Below are 18,414 nucleotides of genomic sequence, written 5' to 3' on the forward strand. Positions count from 1 at the left end.
AATTTTCAAAGCTTGTCCCAAGGTGTTTAATTAATAGAAATGTAACAGTATTAGTTGCTACTCACCATATAGTGGAGATGCTGAGTCATGATATGTTGTTGTTGTTGTGGTCTTCAGTCCTGAGACTGGTTTGATGCAGCTCTCCATGCTATTCTATCCTGTGCAAGCTTCTTCATCTCCCAGTATCTACTGCAACCTACATCCTTCTGAATCTGCTTAGTGTATTCATCTCTTGGTCTCCCTCTACGATTTTTACCCTCCACACTGCCCTCCAATGCTAAATTTGTGATCCCTTGATGCCTCAAAACATGTCCTACCAACCGATCCCTTCTTCTAGTCAAGTTGTACCACAAACTTCTCTTCTCCCCAATCCTATTCAAAACCTCCTCATTAGTTACGTGATCTACCCACCTTATCTTCAGCATTCTTCTGTAGCACCACATTTCGAAAGCTTCTATTCTCTTCTTGTCCAAACTAGTTATCGTCCATGTTTCACTTCCATACATGGCTACACTCCATACAAATACTTTCAGAAACGACTTCCTGACACTTAAATCTATACTCGATGTTAACAAATTCCTCTTCTTGAGAAACGCTTTCCTTGCCATTGCCAGTCTACATTTTATATCCTCTCTACTTCGACCATCATCGGTTATTTTACTCCCTAAATAGCAAAACTCCTTTACTACTTTAAGTGTCTCATTTCCTAATCTAATTCCCTCAGCATCACCCGACTTAATTTGACTACATTCCATTATCCTCGTTTTGCTTTTGTTGATGTTCATCTTATATCCTTCTTTCAAGACACTGTCCATTCCGTTCAACTGCTCTTCCAAGTCCTTTGCTGTCTCTGACAGAATTACAATGTCATCGGCAAACCTCAAAGTTTTTATTTCTTCTCCATGGATTTTAATACCTACTCCAAATTTTTCTTTTGTTTCCTTTACTGCTTGTTCAATATACAGATTGAATAACATCGGGGAGAGGCTACAACCCTGTCTTACTCCTTTCCCAACCACTGCTTCCCTTTCATGCCCCTCGACTCTTATAACTGCCATCTGGTTTCTGTACAAACTGTAAATAGCCTTTCGCTCCCTGTATTTTACCCCTGCCACCTTCAGAATTTGAAAGAGAGTATTCCAGTTAACATTGTCAAAAGCTTTCTCTAAGTCTACAAATGCTAGAAATGTAGGTTTGCCTTTTCTTAATCTTTCTTCTAAGATAAGTCGTAAGGTCAGTATTGCCTCACGTGTTCCAACATTTCTACGGAATCCAAACTGATCTTCCCCGAGGTCGGCTTCTACCAGTTTTTCCATTCGTCTGTAAAGAATTCGCGTTAGTATTTTGCAGCTGTGACTTATTAAACTGATAGTTCGGTAATTTTCACATCTGTCAACACCTGCTTTCTTTGGGATTGGAATTATTATATTCTTCTTGAAGTCTGAGGGTATTTCGCCTGTCTCATACATCGTGCTCACCAGATGGTAGAGTTTTTTCATGACTGGCTCTCCCGAGGCCATCAGTAGTTCAAATGGAATGTTGTCTACTCCCGGGGCCTTGTTTCGACTCAGGTCTTTCAGTGCTCTGTCAAACTCTTCACGCAGTATCTTATCTCCCATTTCGTCTTCATCTACATCCTCTTCCATTTCCATAATACTGTCCTCAAGTACATCGCCCTTGTATAAACCCTCTATATACTCCTTCCACCTTTCTGCCTTCCCTTCTTTGCTTAGAACTGGGTTGCCATCTGAGCTCTTGATATTCATACAAGTGGTTCTCTTCTCTCCAAACGTCTCTTTAATTTTCCTGTAGGCAGTATCTATCTTACCCCTAGTGAGACAAGCCTCTACATCCTTACATTTGTCCTCTAGCCATCCCTGCTTAGCCATTTTGCACTTCCTGTCGATATCATTTTTGAGATGTTTGTATTCTTTTTTGCCTGCTTCATTTACTGCATTTTTATATTTTCTCCTTTCATCAATTAAATTCAATATTTCTTCTGTTACCCAAGGATTTCTATTAGCCCTCGTCTTTTTACCTACTTGATCCTCTGCTGCCTTCACTACTTCATCCCTCAGAGCTACCCATTCTTCTTCTACTGTATTTCTTTCCCCCATTCCTGTCAATTGTTCCCTTATGCTCTCCCTGAAACTCTCTACAACCTCTGGTTCTTTCAGTTTATCCAGGTCCCATCTCCTTAAATTCCCACCTTTTTGCAGTTTCTTCAGTTTCAATCTGCATTTCATAACCAATAGATTGTGGTCAGAATCCACATCTGCCCCAGGAAATGTCTTACAATTTAAAACCTGGTTCCTAAATCTCTGTCTTACCATTATATAATCTATCTGATACCTTTTAGTATCTCCAGGATTCTTCCAGGTATACAACCTTCTTTTATGATTCTTGAACCAAGTGTTGGCTATGATTAAGTTATGCTCTGTGCAAAATTCTACAAGGCGGCTTCCTCTTTCATTCCTTCCCCCCAATCCATATTCACCTACTATGTTTCCTTCTCTCCCTTTTCCTACTGAAGAATTCCAGTCACCCATGACTATTAAATTTTCATCTCCCTTCACTACCTGAATAATTTCTTTTATCTCGTCATACATTTCATCTATTTCTTCATCATCTGCAGAGGTAGTTGGCATATAAACTTGTACTACTGTAGTAGGCATGGGCTTTGTGTCTATCTTGGCCACAATAATGCGTTCACTATGCTGTTTGTAGTAGCTTCCCCGCATTCCTATTTTCCTATTCATTATTAAACCTACTCCTGCATTACCCCTATTTGACTTTGTGTTCATAACCCTGTAATCACCTGACCAGAAGTCTTGTTCCTCCTGCCACCGAACTTCACTAATTCCCACTATATCTAACTTTACCCTATCCATTTCCCTTTTTAAATTTTCTAACCTACCTGCCCGATTAAGGGATCTGACATTCCACGCTCCGATCCGTAGAACGCCAGTTTTCTTTCTCCTGATAACGACGTCCTCCTGAGTAGTCCCCGCCCGGAGATCCGAATGGGGGACTATTTTACCTCCGGAATATTTTACCCAAGAGGACGCCATCATCATTTAATCATACAGTAGAGCTGCATGTCCTCGGGAAAAATTACGGCCGTAGTTTCCCCTTGCTTTCAGCCGTTCGCAGTACCAGCACAGCAAGGCCGTTTTGGTTAATGTTACAAGGCCAGATCAGTCAATCATCCAGACTGTTGCCCCTGCAACTACTGAAAAGGCTGCTGCCCCTCTTCAGGAACCACATGTTTGTCTGGCCTCTCAACAGATACCCCTCCGTTGTGGTTGCACCTACGGTACGGCCATCTGTATCGCTGAGGCACGCAAGCCTCCCCACCAATGGCAAGGTCCATGGTTCATGGGATGATAGGCACAACAAAAAGATTGACACAATTATAGCTTTCGACCATTAAGGTCTTTGGCATCAATAGACAGACACACACACACACACACACACACACACACACACACACACACACACACACACGCACGCAACTTGCACACATATCTGCAGTCTCAGACAACTGAAACCACACTGTCAATTGTGTGAATCTTTTTGTTGTGCCTATCTTGACTCAGCATCTCCACTATGTGGTGAGTAGCAACTTTCCCTCTCAATATTGTTAGATTCCATCCTGGATCTTCCATTGTTTGATTTAAGTAGTAGAAATGACTTATTGTAATTACCTGAGTGTAAGATGATCCCCCTCCCCCCTTTTTATTTTCAAAATTCTTCTTGAGAAAAATTTGTTGTTAACATATTCTTACGAATCAAAATTACAAAATATTGTATTGATATAAAGTATCTGCCTGAAAATTTAACATTATATCTATTCTAAATTGATGCAATTTGTTGGTCCCTACATTTTGATAAAACAAGGAATAATAAAATAAACAAAAGGAAATGGTTTACTTTAATTTGCAGACTGTTTTTTTAACCCTGTTGTCTGTGGTGTCACTAATCACTTATATCTCACAAATATTTGGCTACTTCTTCTGAATATGTTAAAATTTCTTAGGCTGTAGTTACCATGTGACCTGAGAACATAATATGTTTTTACCCGAATACATATCATATTTCATTTCTATACTGATGTGAGAATGTTACAATGTCACTTGCTCCAAAACATATTGTTTGCCCACTGCTCTCTCACTGGCTGTGTGGAACCAGCAGCTGACACACCCTGTTCAGATCCTGTCATACATCACAGTGAGCACTGACGACATTGTAGTACAAACACATAAGTACACCATTAGCCCCTATCTAGACTTTACCATCTCCTCCAAAAATGAATACTATTGTGCAGTATTTGTCCAGTTTTAAAGTCAGTTCAATTCTGACTAGATTCAGGCAAACTGCAGCTTAAACATGGTAGATGCTCATACAAAACTGAAGTACACAGTATATATTCCCATGGTGAAAACATGATGTAATTTGCTGCTGGCTCACTATTCCCCTCCTCATCTACTTCTTGGCCAAGCTAGTATCACTATCCCCTGCCAACCCTTTCATAGTGCTGCAATTGAGCAACTGTGAAACATGGACTGTGATATCTTCTAGGGTGCAGGTCATTTGTAACAACAGCAACTAATACATAAATAAAAGATTACAATCGCAATTCAGTGATATTCTCAAACTTACACTCACCCCATGATCTACTGAATGTCTGTTGCTACTGTCTTCACAATGGGTCCTGCGGTTGTAATTTATTCTCACAACAATTACAGTCAGCTTTGTGTGAATGATTTCATTTGTTAGACTTTGAGTCTGGATTAATTTTCCTTATTGTGTCATCCGAATGTCACTGTCATATGTTAAAGTTGATTAAAAGCTGGTAATATTTTTATCTGGTATTCTAATACATGAATAGTGACAGATTTCTCATTTGCAACCACTTACTAAACCATTATAGTCTCTCATAATCAAATAAAATATTAGTCTTGGTTTGGAATCAAGCAATATTTTATGAAGGACAACATTTCAACTTTTGAATATTACCTTTCCTTAAAAGGCAGCATTAACGTTTGTACAAGATACCCATACATGTATAAGAAGATTTATTGCAAACCTGTTTAAATGCAACATCAGTTTGTAAAATTATAGAATTTAGTGCTATTTCCTCCAGTGTGTCACAAAATTGTCAAATTTTAAGCAGAGCATTAGATTGTTGTAGTGACTAGTTCATAGTTTCTCGCTTTTCCCTTGCACTAGCACCCCCCAATTCAAATGTCACGTGATCGTTCGAGCAACGTCGATACTGTATTGAGCAGATCAGTCTACTGGAAAATCTTGAACCTATCTGAACGTGAGTATCATTTGCCCAGTCCTGCCCTTCCGAGTTCTTCAGAATCCATCTGTACGTAACTTCATTATCCAAAGTTTGATCTGGAAATGAAATACAACCCCTATATACTCTATTAAACTATGTAAAAATGTTAACCTCAGCAGCAATAGTTCAATAAATTAATATAAGAAGAGGCTGTATTTTTTTACCGACAAATTTGGCAAAAAACCTTGTCTTATAATTGCGTAAAGACAGTATTTAAATGGGAGAAGATACAGACAGACAGAGAATGTAAACAGTAATGTAACAACATTTTAGGAGTATGAGGATGCTTTAGTAAGTACCTGTGTTAAGAATCAAGACATGCGTTCTTTTTTTTTTTTTTTCTTTAAAATAATTATTTGTTTTTCAGTGTTTATTAGATGATATACACTTTCCTCAGAGAGCCAGCTATTTTTAATCCCTACAAAAAAAGGATGAATTGTCAAGCTCTCTAAAATATGTCTCTGTCTTGACAGCTTCAGATGAATGTGCTGACATACTTTCATGGTGGTACAGCACTTTTTTCTTCTCCAGAAGGTGCCATGTTCTCTTCAACTCCTAGCTGAAGTGGTCCAATATCTCACTGTAGAATTGTCTAGTGGTAGGTTTTTCTTTCTCTAAGAATCCTGTGAGTATGATTCCCTTTGCATCCTAAAGATCATTGCTATAACTTTTTTTGATTGGGGGGCTGCTTGCCTTTTTTGGAGCTGGCTAGAAATGTGGGAGGGAGGATGGAAAGGCATGGGGTCTATGCTGAAGATCTCATGAAGGTCTTCACAGACAGGGACTACCATATTTACTCGAATCTAAGCCGCACTCGAATCTAAGCCACCCCTGAAAAATGAGACTCGAAATCAAGGAAAAAAAATTTTCTCAAATCTAAGCCGCACTTGAAATTTGAGACTCAAAATTCGAGGGGAGAGAACAGTTTTAGGCCGCACATCCAAATCGAAACAAAGTTGGTCCATTGTAATGTGAGACACAATTTAGGTCAAATGAATGACGATACAGCTACAGTAGTTTGGTTCGAGTCGTAAGCTTAGCAGTTAAGCTTTACCAGGTAGCCATTGCTATGCATCAGGCACTCCCTCTGTATTTATACGGGTACCCTTCCTTTTTCACGTGCTCCGTCTGGGTTGAATTGATTGCTTATTTTTCTTTGATCTGATAGGTACCGTTCTCTTTGTTACAGGTGTTTACGTCACTCTTAGTTGAAAATGCGTTACTGTACTGTGTCGTGCATTGTTTGTTGCATTCTGATCATGAGTGTTTACGACCTGACGGCGCTCGCGGCATGGTTTGCTTTTGTGCACGCTACCGCTGCTTACAATTTTAAAAAAGAGAGAGGAATCGTCTCATTAGTGAAACAATGGCAAGAGAATGTTATTTGTTGTTACTTACACTGCTGCTTTCTTTAATAATGATCAAGAAGAACCAAATAATAGACTGCATATGATAGCTGTTCTGAACGAGAGCGTAGCGAAAATTTTTCTCCGTTTGAAAATCTTGCAGACACCTCTTTACTACATTACATTTTGCACAGAAATTAGAGTCATCTTAGATTTAAAAATCTAGTCAATTGCCGTGCTTCATTTCTGACTATCACTATTAGGCATAAGAATAATACGAATATAAACATGACATGATATGTATATTCTTCCACGTTTTCTGTTGTCTCACTCTAGTTTCGTAATTTATTAGGCAGACGGGATTTAAATGAGATAGCAGCAAACACGAAAGAATACATGGAAAAATGTTTATATTCATATTATTCTTATGGTGAAGTGAATACTGCATGTGATTCACAATTCATAAAAGTTTCTATTAGCAACCATCTCTTCTCACAGGTAGGAAAAATTTCAGAACATATAGTTGGCAATATTGACAACACCCCAACAGTCTTGCCAGTCAGATTTTTGTAGTACATTGAAATGCTGCTAAGATGAACAATACGGAAACTCGGGGCAGAGAGAAAAGCTCGTCTTACACCTTTCTTTCTTTCTTTTTTTGTGTAGAGGTACATATATTCAATGGCAGAACTACATATATTCGACGGCAGAAGTTAGTTGTGGCGGCACCTGCCAACATTTTTCAGAACTTTCGTTTACTTTGCACTCGATTCTAAGCCGCAGGCGGTTTTGTGGATTATAGAAAGCGGAAAAAAAAGTGCGGCTTAGATTCGAGTTAATACGGTACCCCCTAAATTGAATCGGCCAACAGATTTATAGTATCTTCCCCACACACCCCTAATCCCCCTACCCCCATAAGAATCAGCTACAAAGGAGCACCCCACCTCATCATCCAATACCACCCTGGACTGGGACAGCTGAACTGTACCCTTCATCAGGGTTTTGATTATCAATCATCATACCTTGAATATCCTTCCCACCCTTCCTAAAGTGGTGTTCCATCCCCCACCCAAACTACTTAACATCCTTGACTATCCCTATGTCACACCCACTCCCAATCCCTTGCTGCAAGGATCATATCCCTTCAGAAGCACCAGGTGCAAAACGTGTGCCCTCCACCTATCCATTACCTCCTAGTCCAGTCTTGTGACAGGCCAGAGGCCAGACAACCTATGAAACAAGCCATGTCGTATAACAAATCTGCTGTGATAACCACACAGCTTTTTATATTGGTCTGACTACTAACCAGCTGTCCACCAGGTTGAATGGCCATCGCCAAACTGTTGCTGAGAACAAAGTTGATCACGCAGTGCCACAATATGGAGCTGAGCATAACACGCTCAATTTCAATGGCTGCTTCCCTACCTGGGCCACGTGGATACTCCCCTCCACTGCCAGAATCTCTGAACTATGCAGATGCGAGTTATCTTTGCAACACATCCTACACTCCTGAAACCGTCCTTGCCTCAATCTCCGCTATCCCATTGGCCCCATACCCAATACCAAATAGTTCTCCTTTCTCCATCCTATCACCTCCTCCCAAGTATTGTCCCAATGCCATCTTCAGCATGGGCAGCCTCCCCCCAACGGCTCCGGACCCTGCACCTGCCACCACTCCCTCCCACATTCCTAGCTGTGAAACTGGCAGGCCTGCCTCCAAGCTGCTAGCCACCCACCCCAACCTCTCTCTCCTTCTAACCGTCTCACCTGACACAACCTCCATCCCAACCTATTCCACCTGCCAAAATGCATTGTGTGTCCAGCCAGTGCCATGTAAGGGCATAGGTGTGTGTGTTTGTGTTTGTGTCTGTGTGTGTGGGCATGCACGTGTGAATGCATGTGTGTTTACTGTGTGTATTTGTACTCTAATCTGAGAAATGGTCCAAAAGCAGACAATTATTCTTTCTTTTTTGTGTTTACCTGTCAATGACATGATCAATTATTTTCATAAAAACTACTGGTGGATGGGTCATGTAGTTACAGAACCATGTTTTAAAACTGCTGCATCTAGAAGAAAAAAAAGTGTTTTATAGTGAGAGAACACTAAGAATCTTTTAAAAGGCCAGATTGGCAATAAAAAATTGTCACTCCTAACATGATAAGTCAGGGAACAATATAAATCACTAGGTAGGCGACAGCAGGGCAGCCCAGTGTTTGGAAGAGTAGAAGTGGCCCGGACAAGTGACTAAGATGGAATGGAAACTTTCTGTGTGGACAGTGTGATGCCATTTACTCATGACTAGATGTGCTGAGTCACTACCTCTACAAGCAAAACTAGTATTGAATTTTATTACATATTAATACTTAATCATATAAACAATCAAAGCTAGCCAGAATGCTATGGTGCTTTAATCCTGATTGATAAATAAATAAATGTCATGTGACTAGGGCCCCCGTGCAAGTCTTTTGATTTGACACCACTTTGGTGACTTGCGCGTCAATGGGGATTAAATGATGATGATTAGGACAACACAACACCCAGTCCCTGAGCGGAGAAAATCTCTGACCGAGCCAGGAATCGAACCCGGGCCTTTAGGATTGACATTCTGTCGCGCTGACCACTCAGCTACCGGAGGCGGACATCCTAATTGATCATTCAATGTGAACTGCGCATTTTCTTTTTTATATTTAAAAATTTCTGCTTCCTGTAATATATCCAGAATATTTTCTAAAGGGATCGTGATGCTGTGCCCTGCGTTGTGTAAGTGTGTTGGTAATGCAGGTTAGGGATTATTTAAGTTAAGGTGTTCCTGAAATATTTTGCAAAATGATCTACTGGTTTGCACATTATATTTCTTAGGGCAATCACTGCACATAATGCAGTATATACCCACTTCATTATATTTATTTACCACAGGTTTTCCTTATGCCGAGTTTACTACTATATCTGAAGAAGTAAAATACACTGAAATTGTGTTTTTAGATCTCATACATTACCTTTTTTTTGCATACTGCTCCCAGATATGGGATTCTACTAAATTATTATTGGTCTCAGAGAAGATGTCTTTGGCTTCTGCAAGGTACAATTTTAGTATATAATTATTTTCTCTGGCAGTTACATTTTCAGTATAGTTGAAGAATGTATTTTTTAAATATTATCCCATATCTACAGTTACCAACTTATACAATAAAGTTCTGATGCATAGAGACTCATAATTATTAATTCATAATGTACATACTCAAGGGCCTGTTGTGACCATATATATATCAAATGTACTGATAATAATCCTATTTTTCTTTATTTCACATTATCTTATGTGCAGTTAATTCTTTGTAGAAGGTATGACTTGCAATTTCTAAATTATTACAAGCCAGATAGTAACCAATGTGCTATAAAATTTGCAGTTTGTGCCAATCCTGTTTGTGCTGTCGACGAGCTCAATGCTGATTCTAGACCAGCGGACGCTACAGATTAAGTACCGAGTGCCTGCCGCTGAGATCTACCGGCTGTCCCTGAGTCCCTACATCGATGATGTGGCAGTCTTCCACGTGCGAGCAGTGAGTAATAACTGGCTGTGCATTTCTCAACTGAAGCTCAAGATGGAAATGGATGCATAATAGCCATAATTTAAACTGCACTTTATTCAGGAAAGGGCATAATTTTGTAGCAGAAAATGAGCTGAGGAAACAGTTTAGCAGTATCAAACCACATTGACTACATACTACATTTTAGAGCCAGCTGTGTGCTATTAACATAGTAGTTCAATCAGCTCTTCAATCAGAATTTTGAAAGTATTTTTATTTACACACGTGCTGTAACATTACTGATCTGTCCGATGGCTCATACATCTTCTTTTTCTGTAAATGTCCTTTTGATGACTGCTATGTGATGTAAGAAATTCTGAAATAATTTGAGGATACACTGACAAGGGTGATTTTCCATTTACGCATATTTGTTGCTACTGGTCACAATGCAGATGAGATACTGCCTGAAAGAAAATTCTCAGTTATTACAGAATAGGTCAGTAATGCGCAAATTACACAAACAAGTGGCTGTTCATAATGACACAGATGACAGAGCAAACTGACTGACACTATAAACATTACTCTTCAAATACTGAACACGGACTACTTAACTATATACAGGGTGTTCGACTACTATGGGCAAAAATGAAAGGAGTGAGTAGGGAATAATGATAGAACCAAACAATCCCAATAAATATAGATCCGGAAACTGATGGTTTCTCCAGTATGGCCACATTTCCTTCATGGCTGACTTTCTGGTCGTGTGTATCTTCATTTCCTGCAACTATATGCTAAATTGTGACTTCACAGTTGACTTTCTGCTATTAAATTATGTTCTCTGATTATTGTTGTATTATGGCTTGATCTTGTGTCTAGGGTAACCTAATCTAAATCCCTGTACTGTGTATTCTTCAAGAAGGCCCCCCAGTCAAACTCAGTTGTATTCTAGGCAATGTGTTACATGGTACAGGTATTTTCTGGCACTGATGTTGCTGAATCACATACTGACATTCGATCAGTAGTGAGGTGTGGCAAAACCAGGTTATTGCAAGCATTGCTCTCTTGTTAAATTTTTCCATTATCAGCAACAATTACATTACAAGAAATGGGAAATTGCTGTAAATCAGTCCTAAAAGAGAAAATTAGTGTAAAGTTAAACTGAAAAAGACTTTCCTCCAGAAACTTGAGACTCGGTGTTTATGGTTCACTCTTTCTTAGCAAATATAGTTTTTGGATGACATTTTTGTTCTTATTTAAAGACTGATATTTAGAAGGCCATTTCCTTTTTGTATATTTTAATAAGATGAGTAGTTAAATATCATTTCCAAGTACAACAGAAACTGAGCTACATATCATATTATTTGTGGGAAGATGGCTCCTTTATTTATGTTGTTTCTGTGAACTATTGTGATTGCATAAATGATGATGAAGTCAACCTGCTGTGAACTATAGCTGTTGGTTTAACATGTATTGCTCATTTGTGTAACCATCTAGTTAGTTGTAAGTTTCATGCATAAACTGTTTTTCCACATTTTGATAGAATGTTGTAGTAACAAGACTCTATGCATAAACCCTGTAATTCATTTGTGTTTCAGTTTTCTGCTCCCTTTGTTCATTTGTTGTAAATAAGGGCCCAAATATTTTTCAGACATAACAAGAGTTTGATTTATAGCTTTGATACAATATTTGTTGTACTCTTTACACCGTGTGATATTGGCAGTGTTAGGAACTTGCACACACAATATACAGAATGTAACCAAAAGTACAGCCAGAATTTAAAGACACATTTCTTACACATGTAAGAAGAAAATGTAGTATATGTACATGGCTCCAGAAATGTTGTATTTTGTATGTTGCAACTCATAGTACATCAATTATGAAAAACACCCAAGAACAGAATGTACCAGCCTACAGCAGTAATCTATTTCATACATGCAGTGTTCGTAATGCTCTCCATTATCATTGACACATTAATCAGTCCACTGTAACATTGAATCCTGGGTGAACTGATGTATCCGTGGAGTATTTTGTATGGTTTCACAGCTCTCAGCAATACAGGTACCAAGACTCTCCATCTCTTGAACCAGTGTTCAGTCCATAAGCTCCCATACTCGACAGGTAAATAAGCCAATGGCATGAGTAAAGTGTTTACACAAACAATGGCTAGTGAAAGGAAAAATTGGCTAATTTTGGAACTATTTTCACCATAACATCCAAACCCACCAGAAAAAACACAAAATACATCTTTAAAAAAACATAATAATAAAATAAAATAAAATAAAAACCGACAAAAATTTGCTCAAGACTTTCCTAAGAGACAGTCTCCACTCTTTCAAATCCTCGTAATGTGAGTGTAGAACAGGTGTGGTTTAAATTCAAAGAAATAGTATTGATTGCAGTTGAGAGATATATACTAAATAAATTAATAAGGGATGGTAAGACTGAGATTTAGGAAGCAGGTTTTAAATTGTAAGACATTTCCAGGCGCAGAAGTGGACTCTGTCCACAATCTACTGGTCATGAACTGCAGATTAAAACTGAAGAAACTGCAAAAAGGTGGGAATTTAAGGAGATGCAACCTGGATAAGCTGACAGAACCAGAGGTTGTAGAGAGTTTCAGAGAGAGCATTAGGGAATGACTGACAACAATGGGGCCAAGAAATAAGGTAGAAGAAGAATGGGTAGCTTTGAGAGAAGAAATAGTGAAGGCAGCAGAGGATCAAGTAGGTAAAAATCCGAGGGCTAGTAGAAATCCTTGGGTAACAGAAAATATATTGAATTTAATTGATGAAAGGAGAAAATATAAAAATGCAGTACATGAAGCAGACAAAAAGGAATACAAACGTCTCAAAAATAAGATCGACAGGGAATGCAAAACGGCTAAGCAGGGACGGCTAAAGGACAAATGTAAGGATGTAGAGGCATATATCACTAGGGGTAAGATAGATACTGCCTACAGGGAAATTAAAGAGACCTTTGGAGAAAAGAGAACCACTTGTATGAATATCAAGAACTCAGATGGAAACCCAGTTCTAAGCAAAGAAGGGAAAGGAAAAAGGTGGAAGGAGTATATAGAGGGTCTATACAAGGGCAGTGTTCTTGAGGACAATATTATGGAAATGGAAGAGTATGTAGATGAAGATGCAATGGGAGATATGATACCGCGTGAAGAGTTTGACAGAGCACAAGGCCCCAGGAGTAGACAACATTCCATTAGAACTACTGATAGCCTTGGGAGAGCCAGCCCTGACAAAACTCTACCATCTGGTGAGAAAGATGTATGAGACAGGTGAAATACCCCCACACTTCAAGAAGAATATAATAATTCCAATACCAAAGAAAGCAGGTGTTGACAGATGTGAAAATTACCGAACAATCAGTTTAATAAGTCACAGCTGCAAAATAATAACGCGAATTCTTTACAGACGAATGGAAAAACTGGTAGAAGCCAACCTCAGGGAAGATCAGTTTGGATTCCGCAGAAATGTTGGAACACGTGAGGAAATACTGACCCTATGACTAATCTTAGAAGATAGATTAAGGAAAGGCAAACCTACGTTTCTAGCAATTGCCATTTTAGAGAAAGCTTTTTATAATGTTGACTGGAATACTCTCTTTCAAATTCTGAAAGTGGCAGGGGTAAAATACAGGGAGCAAAAGGCTATTTACAATTTGTACAGAAACCAGGTGACAGTTATAAGAGTCGAGGGGCATGAAAGGGAAGCAATGGTTGGGAAGGGAGTGAGACAGGGTTGTAGCCTCTCCCCGATGTTATTCAATCTGTATATTGAGCAAGCAGTAAAGGAAACAAAAGAAAAATTTGGAGTAGGAATTAAAATCCATGGAGAAGAAATAAAAACTTTGAGGTTTGCCAACGACATTGTAGTTCTGTCAGAGACAGCAAAGGACCTGGAAGAGCAGTTGAAAGAAATGGACAGTTTCTTGAAAGGAGGATATAAAATGAATATCAACAAAAGCAAAATGAGGATAATGGAATGTAGTCGAGTTAACTCAGGTGATGCTGAGGGAATTAGATTAGGAAATGAAACACTTAAAGTAGTAAATGAGTTTTGCTATTTGGGGAGCAAAATAACTGATGATGGTTGAAGTATAGAGGATATAAAATGTAGACTGGCAATGGCAAGGAAAGCGTTTCTGAAGAAGAGAAATTTGTTAACATTGTGTATAGATTTAAGTGTCAGGAGGTCATTTCTGAAAGTATTTGTATGAAGCGTAGCCATGTATGGAAGTGAAACATGGATGATAAATAGTTTGGACAAGAAGAGAATAGAAGCTTTTGAAATGTGGTGCTACAGAAGAGTGCTGAAGATTATATGGGTAGATCACATAACTAATGAGGAGGTATTGAATAGAATTGGGGAGAAGAGAAATTTGTGGCACAACTTGACTAGAAGAAGAGGTTGGTTGGTAGTAAGATACAAATATGAAACTGGTGTCTAATTGTTTACGAACTATCAAAGTTTTTTTCACACATCAGTAAACTTCCACATGAGCACCCTTGGTAGCACGTAGCACATCTAGATGATATTCAATTTCTGTCCACACATTAGTCAACATCACTGGAGGGATCAATTCAATGACTGTGGTTATCCGTTGCCTGCAGGGTTTCAAGATCTGCTACACGTGTTTGGTAGACCAAAACTGTTGGCCCATCATGACCAATCCATTGCCCAGGAAAGGTCATATCGAGATAGGCACAGACGTCCAAACCCCAATGAAGTGGTGCACCGTCTTGCTGAAACAAGACATTGGGGTGATATTGAAGCAGCTGTGGAACAGCATACAGATGCGACATGTCCAGATACACTGCAGATGTGATGGTAGCCTCAGCAAAGAAGAATGGCCCGATAATTCGATCATGCAATAGCACGCACCAAACATTCACCTTTGGACTGCCTCTGGTGCACTCCATGACCTCGCCAGGGGGTAGTGAACCCCAAATTCACACATTATGGTGATTCACTACTCCACTGACAAAAAAGGTCACCTTGTCGGAAAAGGCAATTTGAATGAGATAACCATCATCGTCCTCAATACATGATAGCATTTCGACCGCAAAGTCATATCGACGTGTACTGTCATTGGGCAACAAGGCCTGAACAATTTGCACTTTGTATGCACGAAACAATAAATGTTTGTGTAAAATGTCATGGAGAGAGCTTTTTGGTATCTGTAATTCACGTGAGGCCCTGCGCACCGATTTCTTCGGACTTTGCAGAAAAGACTGCCTTACAGCTTCCACACTGTCTGCTGAGGTTCTTGGTCGACCAGAACTCGGAAGGTCAGCAACCAATCCTGTGTTCTTGAACCTCTCATACCAGGCTTAAAAAAAAAATTTGATAGTTGTAAACAATTTGACACAAGTTTCATATTTGTATCTTACTTCTAGCCTGAGATATCAATTTATGTAATCAGGGAAAGTCTTTTCTGACACCCTGTATTACAGTTAGAACCTATGTTTATGTCTTGAGACAGTGTAACTCATGGCATGCAAATACCCAAACTACATTCGTGTAGTACTTGAGAGTGAGAGCACTTAAGTGACTTGCAACAAACTTCACATATAAGTTCAAACCTTTACAAAACTTTTTCTTGCTGACACGCCTGCAGAATGGTGAAAGAAAAAAGTTTATCACTCAACATATTTTCACTGTTAATGCAGTAAAACTGCTGCACAAGGCGCAGCATTTTAATTTATCACAACTAACAGTATTCACAACACATTTTACACAGTATCCACTTATATTACTGAGTATACCTGCAAAATTGTACTATTATGTGACACATACTTTAGGAGATATGACATTACAAACATTGAGATGTGTGAAAAACTATTTTTCGTTTAAAATGGCACACAAATTATCGAGAATACACTCAAATACTTTTTGATAATGAGAGCACTTAGAAACTTCCAGAAAACTGTCAACATAATTTCAGACCTTATGTAAACTTTTTTGCATTTGTAGCTTTAATATCAAACATTTAACACATGAGCTGTTTTATACATGGGTGTTCAATTCTTTACAGAGCCGGGGTTGTACTAATTCTAATGCAACTGGACACGTGCCCTGCTTCTAGTTGCAATTTCCCTTGCAAGGTTTTATACTTTGCTAAATTCTAATTCCCCTTATTTGGATTTCATTGTTAATAATATGAGAGTAACATGTGATGTGCCTAGGGGGCCATTCTCTGTTCAGAACTGTGTTTTTGTGGCAAATGAAGTATGCTACTTAGATTGCCCCTTTCACTGAAACATAAGAGAACTGTAAGAAAAGATTCACTGGACAGGAATTGAATGTAACATACAATAAACTCTCTGATTGCTGTATTTTTCCATTTACCGTTGTTCCTATTAAAGCTTTTTGTCAACCACATATAGTCAATGCCCAATTTTTACTTACAAATTAGCCAGAATTTAGTGGTTGATGATGACAGTGTATCTTAGTTTAGCTTGTGCGTTTAACATTTTGTGTGTAGATTCTCCCCCCCCCCCCCCCCCTATTGTTGCAGGTACTGAAGTATTTGGAGCAAATGTAGAAATATTTGGTACTGGTGATCTCTGTAACAAGCCTCTCGAACACGTATTACCTGCTGTAGTGTCCTGTAGAGTAGCGTAGTGTAGCAGCGCAGCCCCTGTTGGTTCCTGTTACAGTTGAGCCCCAGTTCTGATGCGAGCCACCAGAACATCCCAGGATGCCTGTTTCAGAGTGACCTCGGGAAGAAGAAAGGTGACTTCATCTTCCAGACAGGCCATGTCATCGAAATTGTGACAAAGCTATTCCTCGTCATCCAGAATGCTGTCGGGAAACCGCCTGAGGTCAACATCAGTACTGAGTGAGTATCATTCCCTGAAATTTGCAAGGCAGTGACATTTACTTGTGCCATGTACATCAGAAATATATGTGCACCTGATACCTACAGCCCCACCCCCATTTTCTCTCTCTCCCTTTCTCAGTCGTCTAAATTTCTGTATCATTCTACATATAGCCATTGCAAAGTGGTTGGTAGATTGTATTCAGTATTCACTGAATTACTTTATTACTCCATGTACAGGGTGCCACAGCGGAAATAGTTTATTATGAGGTTTGCTGTATATTTACACTAATATAACTTACGGATAACAAAAAGTCCAGGTTAGAATGTCAATATCTTTATGAAAAGGAAGATTGCTACTCACCGTGAAGATGACATGTTGAGTTGCAGACAGGCATAATGAAAAGACTGTTACACATTGAGCTTTCGGTCAGAGCCTCCTTCAGAAAGGGAAAGAGAAACACATACACATTCACACAAGCAAGCACACTTTTGCACACATGACCTCTACCTCCTGCTGCTCCAGCCAGAATGTACCATATTGTGTCAAGAGAAGCAGCAATCCAGTACAGGAATGGGAATGGGAATGGGGAGGGATAACAGGGCATGTGTGGGGGCATTCAGAGACTAGGTGGCAAAACAGAGCAGCGTACAATGAAAATGAGGTGACTTGAATTGGCAGGAGATCGTGGGCGGATGGGGTAGGAACTATTGGATGGAGGGTATGGGGATGGTAGATTACTGTAGATTGAGGCCAGGATGATTTCGAGAGCAGATAATGTATTGTAAGGATAAATCCCATCTGTGCAGTTCAGGAAAGACTATGGTGGATCTGAGGGTCCATATGGCCCGGGTTGTGAAGCAGCCATTGAAATCAAGGATGTTATGTTCAGCTGCATGTTGTATCACAGGGTGCTACACTTTGCTGTTAGCCACAATTTGGCAGAGGCCATTCATCTTGGCGGACAGCTGGTTCGTAGTCATGCCAGTATGAATAGCTGTGCAATGACTGCAGCAGAATTGGTATGTGACATGGCTGCTTTCTCAGGTGGTCCAGCCTCTGATGGGGTAGCATGAGCCTCTGAAAGGACTAGAATAGGAACTGCTGGGTGGGTGGATTGAGCAGGTCTTGCACCTGGGTTGGCATTGGGTGGCATGGGGATGGACTAGGATGATGCAGAGGTTGGGTGGGTGACAGAACAACTATGGGCAGGAAGGATCTTGGGTAGAATGTCCCTCATTTCAGGGAATGATGGTAGATAATCATCAATGCCTTGACAAAGGATGTGGTTCAGTTGTTCCGGTCCGGGTTGGTATTAAGTGACAAAAGGGGCTCTCCTTTGTAGGGTTGGTGGGAGG

At 39.6% G+C, this 18,414-nt stretch overlaps 1 protein-coding gene across 1 annotated transcript in view; it reads left to right on the forward strand.

Moving 5' to 3' along the window:
- The window catches only part of LOC126109867 (unconventional myosin-Ib), a 458,138-nt gene that overhangs the window by 406,777 nt on the left and 32,947 nt on the right, over window positions 1–18,414 (forward strand). Inside the window, exons 23-24 of the mRNA XM_049914933.1 lie at window positions 10,102–10,254; window positions 16,895–17,076. Coding sequence (XP_049770890.1) covers window positions 10,102–10,254; window positions 16,895–17,076 — 335 coding nt within the window. The remainder of the gene's footprint in view (window positions 1–10,101; window positions 10,255–16,894; window positions 17,077–18,414) is intronic.

This window comes from Schistocerca cancellata, chromosome 12 (assembly GCF_023864275.1).
Source record: "Schistocerca cancellata isolate TAMUIC-IGC-003103 chromosome 12, iqSchCanc2.1, whole genome shotgun sequence".
Lineage (NCBI taxonomy): Eukaryota > Metazoa > Arthropoda > Insecta > Orthoptera > Acrididae > Schistocerca > Schistocerca cancellata.